At 38.3% G+C, this 12,954-nt stretch overlaps 1 protein-coding gene across 2 annotated transcripts in view; it reads right to left on the bottom strand.

Annotated features, from left to right (window-relative positions):
* Positions 1–3,365: 3,365 nt before the first annotated feature.
* The window catches only part of LOC105478303 (cilia and flagella associated protein 58), a 119,514-nt gene continuing 109,925 nt past the window's right edge, over positions 3,366–12,954 (bottom strand). For both annotated transcript variants that reach the window (XM_024791788.2, XM_011735418.3), the window contains exon 18: positions 3,366–7,931. In XM_024791788.2, coding sequence (XP_024647556.1) covers positions 7,823–7,931 — 109 coding nt within the window. In that variant the 3' untranslated portion in view covers positions 3,366–7,822. The remainder of the gene's footprint in view (positions 7,932–12,954) is intronic.

Raw genomic sequence — 12,954 nt, forward strand, 5'->3', positions numbered from 1 at the left:
TTCTAGCCGTGTTGACTGCTGATTACATGGTGTCCACTCAGATTAAGGGTGGGTCTGCCTTCAGCCCACTGACTCAAATGTTAATCTCCTTTGGCAGCACCCTCACAGACACACCCAGGATCAATACTTTGTATTCTTCAATCCAATCAAGTTGAGACTTACTATTAACCATCACACCCTTCCAAGACTAAACTAGGAAGAAGCTGAATCCCTGAAAAGACCAATAACAAGTTCTGAAGTTAAGGCAGTAATAAATAGCCTACAACCAAAAAAAGCCCAGGACCAGATGGATTTACAGCTGAATTCTACCAGAAATACAAAGAGGAGCTGATATCATTTCTTCTGAAACTATGCCAAACAATTGAAAAGTAGGGACTCCTCTCTAACTCATTCTATGAGGCCAGCATCATCCTGATACCAAAACCTGGCAGAGATACAACAAAAAAAGAAAACTTCCCTGATGAACATCAGTGCAAAAATTCTCAATAAAATACTGGCAAACCAAATACAGCAGCACATCAAAAAGTTTATCCACCACAATCAAGTTGGCTTCATTCCCGGGATTCAAGGCTGTTTTAACATATGCAAATCAATAAACATAATTCATCACATAAACAGATCTAAAGACAAAAACCACATGATTATCTCAATAGATGCATAAAAGGCCTTTGATAAGATTTAACATGCCTTCATGTTAAAAACTCTTAATAAACTAGGTATTGAAGGAATATATCTCAAAATAATAAGAGCCATTTATGACAGACCCACAGCCAATATCATACTGAATGGGCAAAAGCTGGAATTATTCCTCTTGAAAACTGGCACAAGACAAGGATGCTCTCTCTCACCACTCCTATTCAACACAGTATTGGAAGTTCTGGCCAGGGCAATCAGGCAAGAGAAAGAAATAAAGTGTATTCAAATAGGAAGAGGGGAAGTCAAATTTTCTTTGTTTGCAGATGACATGATCCTACATCTAGAAAACCCCATTACCTCAGCCCAAAACTCCTTAAGCTGATAAGCAACTTCAGCAAAGTCTCAGGATACAAAGTCAATGTGCAGAAGTCACAAGCATTCCTATACACCAACAACAGGCAAGCAGAAAGCCAAATCATGAGTGAACTCCCATTCACAATTGCTACAAAGAGAATAAAATACCTAGGAATACAGCTAACAAGGGAAGTGAAGGACTTCAAGGAGAACTACAAACCACTGCTCAAGGAAACCAAAGAGGATACAAACAAGTGGAAAAATGTTTCATGCTTATGGATAGGAAAAAATCAATATCGTGAAAATGGCCATACCACCCAAAGTGATTTATAGATTCAATGCTATTCCCATTAAACTACCACTGGCATTCATCACAGAATTAGAAAAAACTATTTTAAAATTCATATGGAACCGTACGGAAAAAAGGGCTCATATAGCCAAGACAATCCTAAGCAAAAAGAACAAAGCTGGAGGCCTCATGCTACTTGGACTTCAAACTATACTGTAAGACTACAATAACCAAAATAGCATGGTACTTATACAAAAACAGACACATAGACCAATGGAACAGCATAGAGAGCTCAGAAATAAGACCACATCTACAACCATCTGATCTTTGACAAACCTAATAAAAACAAGCAATGGGGAAAGGATTCCCTATTTAATAAATGGTGCTGGGAAAACTGGCTATCCATATGCAGAAAATTGAAACTAGATCCCTTCTTCACATCTTATACAAAAATTCACTCAAAATGGAATAAAGGCTTAAATGTAAAACCCAAAACTATAAAAACCCTAGAAGAAAATCTAGGCAATACCATTCAGGAAATAGGCATGGGCAAAGATTTCATGATGAAATGGCCAAAAGCAATGGCAACAAAAGCAAGATTTACAAATGGGATCTAATTAAACTAAAGAGCTTCTGCACAGCAAAAGAAACTATCATCAGAGTGAACAGGCAACCTACAGAGTGGGAGAAAATTTTTGTAATGTATCCATTTGACAAAGGTCTAATATCCAGAATCTACAAAGAACTCAAATTTACAAGAATAAAACAAAGAACCCCATTTAAAATTAGGCAAAAGACATGACCAGACACTTCTCAAAATAAGACATTCACGCAGCCAACAAACATATGAAAAAAAGCTCAACATCACTAATCATTAGAGAAATGCAAATCAAAACCACAATGAGATACCATTTTACATCAGTGAGGATGGAGATTAAAAAATCAAGAAAGAACAGATGCTGGTGAGGTTGCAGAGAAACAGGAACGCTTTTACACTGTTGGTGGGAATGTAAATTAGTTCAACTATTGTGTAAGACAGTGTGGCGATTCCTCAAAGATCTAGAACCAGAAATGCCATTTGGTCCAGCAATTCTATTACTGAGTATACACCAAAAGGAATATAAATCATTCTGTGACAAAGATACATGCAGGCATATGTTCATTGCAGCCCTATTAACAATAGCAAAGACATGGAATCAACCCAAATGCCCATCGGTGATAGACTAGAAAATGTGTCACATATATACCATGGAATACTATACAGCCATAAAAAGGAATGCGATCATGTCCTTTGCAGGGACGTGGATGAAGCTGGAAGCCATTATCCTCAGCAAACTAACACAGAACAGAAAACCAAACACCCCATGTTCTCACTTACAAGTGGGAGCTGAACAATGAGAACACACAGACACAAGGAGGGGAACAACACACTGGGGCCTGTCGGGGGTGGGGTGGGGGAAGGGAGAGCATTAGGAAAAATAGCTAATGCATGCTTGGCTTAATACCGAGGTGATGGGTTGATAGGTGCAGGAAACCACCATGGCACATATTTACCTATGTAACAAACCTGCACATGCTGCACATGTATCCCAGAACTTAAAATCATAATTAAAAGAAAAAAAAGAAAATGAAAAGGTAAGCCACAGACTGAACAAAAATATTTGCAATACACATATCTGACAAACGTTTTGTATCCAGACTACACAAATAACTTTTACAGCCAATGAGATGATTTTAAAATGGGCTAAATATTTGAAGACACTTCACAAAATAAGATTTACTGATGGCCAAAGCTACGTGAAAATATGCTCACCATTGTTAGTCATTAGGAAACACAAATATAAACCATAATGAAGTATCACTATATAGCCAAAACAATGGCTTAAAAAAGTACTGTCGATACCAGTATTGACAAGGATGTGAAGCAACTGGAGACCACACTCATTGTCAGTAAAAATGGTACAACCAGGCAAACAGTTTGACAGTTATCAAGTTAAATATACAATTATCCTTTGATCCAGCAATTCTATTCCTTGGTATTTACCCAAGAGACATGATAATGTATATCCACATAAAGACCCGTATGTGAATGTTCATAGCAACTTTATTCAGAATAGCTAAACACTAGAAATAACTTGAATTCCCACCAACGGGTAAAATACACCAATTGTGTTTTTGCATACAATGGAATATTGCTCCACAATATAAATCAGTGAATTACTGATCACACAACAACATGGATGGATCTCGAAAAACTACTTCCTGAAAATAAAAGTCAGGCACAAAAGAGTACACAGTGTATAATTCCATTCATATAAAATTCTAAGAAAGACAAAACTAATCTATAACAATAAAAAACAGATCCATTGTTACTTGGGCTGGGTGGTGGCTGGCAATATTGACTTGCCAAGTGGCATAAGGGGCATTTTGGAGGGGTGGTGATTATGGCAGTGGTTACTTGAATGTATGCATTTGTCAAACCTTACCAAGCTATACACTTAAAATAAGTGCCTTTTATATGTAGGTTATATATTGATAAAGCTTATTTTTAAAAAGAAAATCTATCTCTATATATACATATATATGCTTATATGCTTATACAGTATATACTTAAAGGTTCAGAAAGATATATTCAAAAGTATAGAACAGTAATATTTCAAAGGTGACATTAAAAATATTTAATGATGGGAAGCACAAGCATTGATCCATCAGAAGAAATGGTAGGTTTGAACAACTGATACAGCCAACCCGTGTGAATGAGATGAGTGTTAGTCCAGAAAAACAATAGCTATGAGTGGTAGGATTACAGACGTCCTTTTTCTTCCTTTTGCTTATCTATATTTGTTAATATTCTGTAACAATCATGTACTTTAAAGTAAGAACAAAATCTATTTTTAATTATAAAGAAGAAAAATGGTACCCTGTTGATAATCACATTTTATACTGTTATAAAATTCTAATGAATCTAAAAACCCTAATGGAACTTTTAAATAATAGATATGAGAAATGGTATACTAAAACAGCATTGAATTGGAAGGTAAAAATGGACAATGCTATAAAAATATTTTCTGTCTACTACAAAGAAAATAGTGAGACATATTTTTAAATTATTTTACCATTTGAACATTTTAAAATGCCCTCCCTTTACTCCTGTCCCAACAAGATGTCCATATAATTGATTATGTTGTAAGAGAGAGAACATTTCCTCAAATTGTCCAGGCCCTGAAATGCCATAATGCTCAAAATGCATTATACAGTATGTTCCTATGGGTGTCTTGGTCTAGGTCAAACTTCAGAATCTGTCTGAGCAAGTCAGGAAATCAAATGATAATTATCAGCCCTGGATAAGTTTTTATAGCAAAATTATAGCCCATGACAAGCAGAGGTGTTGCTATCTCTTCCTAGCAAGACTACTACTGCTGTCTCTATGGCTCATCACAGCAACAAACCTTTGCCCTGAGCTATTCTTCAGAGGTAAGCACAATAAAAACCTGGCTATAAGAATAGTCGCTGAGAAGCTATGATCAGCAAATAATGACCAGGGAGTCCCCTTCATCATGTCTCTCTCTATTAACAGAGAAACTGCACCAGCTCCCCATCAGCCCAGCCAGGAGTCAATGGATGGTTTAGCAACAGGACTCCTTTCTGAAATTCTGAAAACCCCAGGGTAAAATTATGCTACTGTACAGTCTCCTAATGTTGCTTTACAATGCAGCTCAAATTTGTGATTTTAAAAGCACCTCAGCCCACTGTGAGTTCACAGTTATCTTTAATGATTTGCAAATCTTGGTGTTTTTTAACAGCTCATTTTTGTGCTGCGGCTACTGTGGTAACACCTGCATCTAAATAGTTATTGCTTATAATACCCTGGGCTGTCAGGATGTGCAGTAAATGAGAGGCAGTGCAGTATCTTCCACCTTTTCTAGCCTAATTCGCTCCTCCTCCATCTGAACACAAGCATACTGAGTCTGATGGAGCTGCTATGTCAGCTCCCAAGGCCCTCTTCCCCCTTGGCTCATGGGACGTCTGTCATCAGCAGCTGCTGATCATCTTGCTCTGTTACATGGAGAGACACAGGAAGAATATGGCAGCCAGAAACCACCAGGCTCTTTCCCTCCTGTGAACAGAGGAAGGCTGAAAGCTCTGACTTTGAAGATGGAGGATCAACTTGTTCCCAGATGGCAACTATAAAAAAAAATACAGAAGTTTTCATGAGGCACACAATGTGACATTTCTACAAGATATTCTATTTATATCACATTACTAAATCCAGCTTCATTTTAGTGTCATTAACCTTTTAAGTGAGGATTAGAATCACCTTTATAGGTGACAAGTATTATGTAACAACTTTTCTTCTCTAATTCCAAAATGTTTGGTATCTTTTAGGTAATAGTAATAATGGCAGATGTTTACTGAACAATACTATGTGCCTGACGTTGTTCTAAGCTTACATGCATTAACTCATTTAATCCTGAAAACAACCTGTTGTTATGATGAGTCAGGATTTGAACCCAGAATCTGTCTCCAGAGTCTTTGCCATTCTGAGATAGATCCAAAGATCAGACTCCGTTCCCCTATAGAAGTGAACCTCTTATGAAGACACCCAAGGACTCAGAATAAAATGGGCTACAACTATGCTTCCAAATGCCTCAGAATAGATGAGAAAAATCTCCAGGGTTGTATATGTGTCATAACTGCCTTGCCTTACCTGCAAAAGTCTTTTGTCTAAGCAAAGTATGGTTGGCTCTGAGGGAAGATATCATCAGTGATTTTCAAAAATGGAAATGGCCCCATTGTGATTTTTTTAGGTTTAAAATGCTCTTGGTAAATTCTCTAGGGTACAGTCCCATCCTCTATATCCCTGTATGGTGCCCAAAGAGCTGATGATCACACCTCTTCAAAACATTATCAGCTACACTGGAGGTTGCTTTCCATCTGTAAGCATTCTCTCACGGGGCCCATTTGGGAGAAGCAGAGGATGACACTGCCCAACTCATTTCCCCCTGAGCCCTTAACCACTTTCACCTCCAACAGTCAGCACCTGTGTTCTCTGTCTGTGGGCTGCCACCAAGCTGCCAAAGCCTGCTTTGCCTGCAGGGAGAGAGAACCAGAGGGGACCCTCCAGAGCAGTCCTTGGCCAATGACAGACAGCATAGGAGATATACCCCAGCCCCTCATTCCTCCTGGAGACAACTCTAAGATGTCTCCAGAGCTCTCCTGCAAGATGGAGCCAAAGTCTCCCATCATGGAACTGGACATAATATTGCATCTTTCTCAGCCTCCTTCCTTTCCCTATCTTACTTCACCATCCTCTTACTGGTTTTCCTCAGATCACTTCATAATACATCACTTTCATTGACACCAACGTCTTTGGTTTGCTTCTAGAGAACCTCATCTAAGAGTGGAGACTGGTATGTAGTGAACTGAAGGTGACGCAGGACATCCAGAAGGTCCCTCTGAAGTCCCACCTCCACGTATGGTCTAAACAAACATCTCAGGTCATTAACACTCCGGCTCTGCATAAGGGAAATCTTGGTCTCTTGGCACAAACAGAATGTTATGATCCATTAACACTGTGCTTGTTCATCCCTGAGCTACTCCTCAAAAATTTTTTTAAAATACAGAGGTCAAGTTATTGTGAGAGAGATGGCCAGAGTGTCCTCACATGATGTAACTGAATGAAACCTCTTAATGAGAAAACATTGAATGGATGTCCCAATAATTGTGGCTTCAACAACAAGAAATCACAGTGGATTCAATGGTTCAAAATGCCTGGGAGCCAAACAGATGTCTGTGCTAAATAATTGTGTTCTCAAGTCTGGGAGGAAGATGGAGGCCTAGAAAGGATAGGAGACTAGCACAAATCTCTCATTTCATGGTCTTGGTTCCTGTGAATCAAATGCTCTTGTTAAACATCTCTCACAGTAGCTTTAAACTTTAATTACATACTCTACCAAAGCAAGGATCAAAATCTCTACAAAGATTCTTCTTTATTTTTTATGATGAAGTATTTATTAGTGTGTCTCTTTGGAATAGATTTTCCTACTCCAGGCCTGAAAAGAAATTCCACATAGAAATCATTCTCAAAACACTTTTTAAATTCTTGAGAGTTTGTCCTTCTTTCTCGTCTCATGCAATGACTTGTTAATGAGGAATAATTAAAATAGATTCTTGTTAATAAGGTGAGAGGGGATGCATTGCATTTCAAAAATACTTTTAAATATAAAACCTTCAAGTACACCAATATCTATAATAAAGAAATTAAGGTCTAGTACATTTCAATCAATGGGGTAGCAACAAAAGATTTGCTTCATGCAATAGGTCAGCCTAACTGAAAACAGAGAATTATGATCTTGCTAATATCAACGTGGACCAGACAAAACACCATCCCTCTTATATGTATGTGACTATAATAGTTCTGCATTTCTTTCCATCCTGGATTCTCAGCACCGATTCTATGATCCAAGGACTTTGAGATTCCCCCAAAATGTCCCAGAGCAGATTTCATGAGCTGTTCAACTGGACCCAGCCAGCAGCTTCAGGTTAGAACTTCATCTTGGTTGACTTGAGAGGAAATCCACCCCCAGTAAAACCAGGGCCATTTGGTTTGACCATTAAGAAGGTGTTATCCATGGGTGCTGTGTCCTTGTTTCTGTAATAGAGGAGATGAAAGTTAGCTTCCTTAACATCCTTTTTGTCTCAGTTTGACATTTGATAATCCTAGGGTGTGTTAGCCACTGAAAACTACTTTGATTACAGTTTCTAGTTTTAGACAAGGTAGTTGTTTAAATCTAATTAGGTGTTCACCGATAAAACATAAAATTAGGGCAAGACAATTAAATGCAAAATATGCTCTCCTAATGTTTATTTAAGTATGAACAGAAGACCTCATTATAACTCAAATGCTGTGTATTTGGTGACTTCTGACTTGGAATCATCTTCCTGTTTTATAAAACATTTGTTTGGCTCCAAAGATCAGTCAGAAGAATCTTTTTCTTGGCTCAATTATAATGACTAATTCATCATTTATCAACTTTTATATTGCAAAGTTCTGGTATAAATTTATAAATATTTACTACACACAAGGTATCTTCATCAAACTTGGACATTTATAAAACACAAATTTTCCTGTAACCCTAGACAAGCAACCATTATTACTAGAAATAGTTTTAAGATACAAGAAAAGCTGGGGAAGATAAATAAAATAGTATTTTTGGCAATGGATGAAGAGAATTCTGCCCTAAAATCAACAGTATAACTTCTATATAGATGTCCTTTAAATACACACACACACACACACACACACACACACACACACACACACTCATATTCAGGCTTACTGCAGAAGTAACCTAGATCTACACAAGTTATCTATCTTGGGGTCTTAAAGAAAACACCTTTGGAATCCCTGTTAAACAATGAAAATTAAGCAAACTGCTAAGACCAAAACCAATTAGATTGGACAATTATGAATGACTCATCCTAGGGGAACAAACTGTCTTTTGGAAAAGAATCTGGTACTGCAGACTGTAGATCAGCCTGGGGATGTTGAGTAGGGTAGTCAGGGGCAGGTGCAGGTGTAGTTTGGGATCACAGTGGGAGCAGAGGGGTGTTTAAGAAAAACAAAAGAAGGTAAAAGGTACAAAATGATAAGAGTTGCTATTTTGTAAAGGGCATATGTGGAGACAACATCCACAGAGATTATTCTAAATTATTCCATTGGGAGAGAACCTGTAGAGGATTGGTAATCAACCCATCTGTCTCTCAGTAGAATTGATTTCATTGTTGTGAAAAACCATTCTCCATAAATAGGACGAAAGTCTTAGCCTTGAGTGGATCCAGCAAAGCAAATTCTTTCCTGTACTTTGGCAACTCGTCTGGCTCTTGACTGGTGTTAGAGGCGGCAGCACTCCCCTTCCCCCTGCCCTCTCTCGCCTTAAATAACCTGAATTTTCTTTTTCTGAAGGAGCTTAAGCTTAATGCTTCTGGCTTGGTCTAAGCTGACTAATGGGAATACTGTCTCCTTTATATTATCTTTTTAATGTATTTATAGACCATTATAATGACTCCCTCAGCCTTCTTCCTTCCAGTCTATACCATCTCAGCACTTTTGTTCTTGCCTCTTCATATTTTTTTCTTCAGCATCTTTTTTGCTATTATCCTATGAACTAATCTTTGTCTACCGGTTTAGGAATCACCAAGTAGATGGAACCACCAATGGAGCCCTAACTAGGTCAGAGTGGCTACTAGTAATAAGTGTGTAAGGACAAGAAGAGGACAGGTAAAGGCAAAGATTCTAGAGCTTTCTAGAACTTTCTAGTACTGCCCAGTTGAACTTTCTGTTATACCCAGCCACTAGCCACATGTGGCTATTAAGCACTTGAAATGTGACTAGTGAGACTGAGGAACTGATTTCACAGTAATTTGTTTAAATTTAAATGGCCACAAGTGGCAAACAGCTGGGCAGCACAGTGCTAGTGGACGGGCCCATCAAGAAGGGCTGAGCCAATATCTGGACAGCTCATGCTCTCTATGTCCATCAAGCTTTGGGGAAAGAGAGGGAGCAAGATCAGCAGGCAGTAATGTCAAAGAAGACTAGGCCAAATCCCAGGGTCAAGTCAAGAAAATTAATCAGCTCTAGAAAGATAATAAAGAGCCAAACTAGCTGTTTGTAACAGTGTAAACTAGACCATTGGTCCCCAAATGGTGTACGAACTTTAGAAAATGAATGAGATGATCCATTGTGGGTAGAAAGAAGATATTATTCAATTACATCACAATTAAAAGAACTACAGAAGCAAGAACAAACACATTCAAAAGCTAGCAGAAGGCAAGAAATAACTAAGATCAGAGCAGAACTGAAGGAGATAGAGACACAAAAAACCCTTCAAAAAATCAATGAATCCAGGAGATGGTTTTTTTGAAAAGATCAACAAAATTGATAGACTGCTATCAAGACAAATAAAGAAGAAGAGAGAGAAGAATCAAATAGATGCAATAAAAAATGATAAAGGGGATATCGCCACTGACTCCACAGAAATACAAACTACCATCAGAGAATACTATAAACACCTCTACACAAATCAACTAGAAAACCTAGAAGAAATGGATGAATTCCTGGACATATACACCCTCCCAAGACTAAACTAGGAAGAAGTTGAATCCCTAAATAGACCAATAACAGGCTCTGAAATTGAGGCAATAATTAATAGGCTACCAACCAAAAAGAAGTCCAGGACCAGACAGATTCACAGCCAAATTCTACCAGAGGTACAAGGAGGAGCTGGTACCATTCCTTCTGAAACTATTCCAACCAATAGCAAAAGAGGGAATCCTCCTTAATTCATTTTATAAGGCCAACACCACCCTGATACCAAAGCCTGGCAGAGACACAGCAAAAAAAGAGAATTTTAGACCAATATCCCTGATGAACATCGATGCAAAAATCCTCAATAAAATACTGGCAAACCAAATCCAGAAGCACATCAAAATGCTTATCCACCATGATCAAGTGGGCTTCATCCCTGGGATGCAAGGCTGGTTCAACAGATGCAAATCAATAAACGTAATCCAGCATATAAACAGAACCAAAGACAAAAACCACATGATCATCTCAATAGATGCAGAAAAGGCCTTTGACAAAATTCAACAGCCCTTCGTCCTAAAAATTCTCAATACATTTGGTATTCATTGAATGTATCTCAAAATAGTAAGAGCTATTTATGACAAACCCACAGTCAATATCATACTGAAAGGGCAAAAACTGGAAGCATTCCCTTTAAAAGCTGGCACAAGACAGGGATGCCCTCTCTCACCACTCCTATTCAACATAGTGTTGGAAGTTCTGGCCAGGGCAATCAGGCGGGGGAAAGAAATAAAGGGTATTCAATTAGGAAAAGAGGAAGTCAAATTGTCCCTGTTTGCAGGTGACATGATTGTATATTTAGAAAACCCTATCCTCTCAGCCCAAAATCTCCTTAAGCTGATAAGCAACTTCAGCAAAGTCTCAGGATACAAAATCAATATGCAAAAATCACAAGCATTCTTATACACCAATAACAGACAAACAGCCACACTGTGAGTGAACTCCCATTCACAATTGCTTCAAACAGAATAAAATACCTAGGAATCCAACTTACAAGGGATGTGAAGGACCTCTTCAAGGAGAACTACAAACCACTGCTCAGTGAAATAAAAGAGGACACAAACGAATGGAAGAACATTCCATGCTCATGGATAGGAAGAATCAATATCGTGAAAATGGCCATACTGCCCAAGGTAATTTATAGATTCGATGCCATCCCCATTAAGCTACCAATGACTTTCTTCACAGAATTGGAAAAAACTACTTTAAAGTCCATATGGAACCAAAAAAGAGTCCGCATTGCCAAGACAATCCTCAGCCAAAAAAACAAAGCTGGAGGGATCATGCTACCTGACTTCAAAGTATACTACAAGGCTACAGTAACCAAAACAGCATGGTACTGGTACCAAAACAGAGATATAGACCAATGGAACAGAACAGAGCCCTCAGAAATAATACCACACATCTACAACCATCTGATCTTTGACAAATCTGACAAAAACAAGAAATGGGGAAGGATTCCCTATTTAATAAATGGTGCTGGGAAAATTGGCTAGCCATATGTAGAAAGCTGAAACTGGATCCCTTCTTTACACCTTATACAATAATTAATTCAAGATGGATTAGAAACTTAAATGTTAGACCTAAAACCATAAAAACCCTAGAAGAAAACCTAGGTAATACCATTCAGGACATAGGCATGGGCAAGGACTTCATGTCTAAAACACCAAAAGCAATGGCAACAAAAGCCAAAATTGACAAATGGGAGCTAATTAAACTAAAGAGCTTCTGCACAGCAAAAGAAACTCCCGTCAGAGTGAACAGGCAACCTACAGAATTGGGAGAAAATTTTTGCAATCTACTCATCTGACAAAAGGCTAATATCCAGAACCTACAAAGAACTCAAACAAATTTACAAGAAAACAACAACCCCATCAAAAAGTGGGCAAAGGATATGAATAGACGCTTCTCAAAAGAAGACATTTATGCAGCCAACAGACACGTGAAAAAATGCTCATCATCACTGGCCATCAGAGAAATGCAAATCAAAACCACGATGAGATACCATCTCACATCAGTTAGAATGGTGATCATTAAAAAGTCAGGAAACAACAGGTGCTGCAGAGGATATGGAGAAATAGGAACACTTTTACACAGTTGGTGGGATTGTAAACTAGTTCAACCACTGTGGAAGACAGTGTGATGATTCCTCAAGGATCTAGAACTAGAAATACCATTTGACTCAGCCATCCCATTACTGGGTATATACCCAAAGGATTATAAATCATGCTGCTGTAAAGACACATGCACACGTATGTTCACTGAGGCACTATTCACAATAGCAAAGACTTGGAACTAACCCAAATGTCCATCAATGACAGACTGGATTAAGAAAATGTGGCACATATACACCATGGAATACTACGCAGCCATAAAAAAGGATGAGTTCATGTCCTTTGTAGGAACATGCATGCAACTGGAAACCATCATTCTCAGCAAACTATCACAAGAACAGAAAACCAAACACTGCATGTTCTCACTCATAGGTGGGAATTGAACAATGAGAATATCTGGACACAGGAAGGGGAAC

This window comes from Macaca nemestrina, chromosome 9 (genome assembly GCF_043159975.1).
Source record: "Macaca nemestrina isolate mMacNem1 chromosome 9, mMacNem.hap1, whole genome shotgun sequence".
NCBI classification, from domain to species: Eukaryota; Metazoa; Chordata; class Mammalia; order Primates; family Cercopithecidae; genus Macaca; species Macaca nemestrina.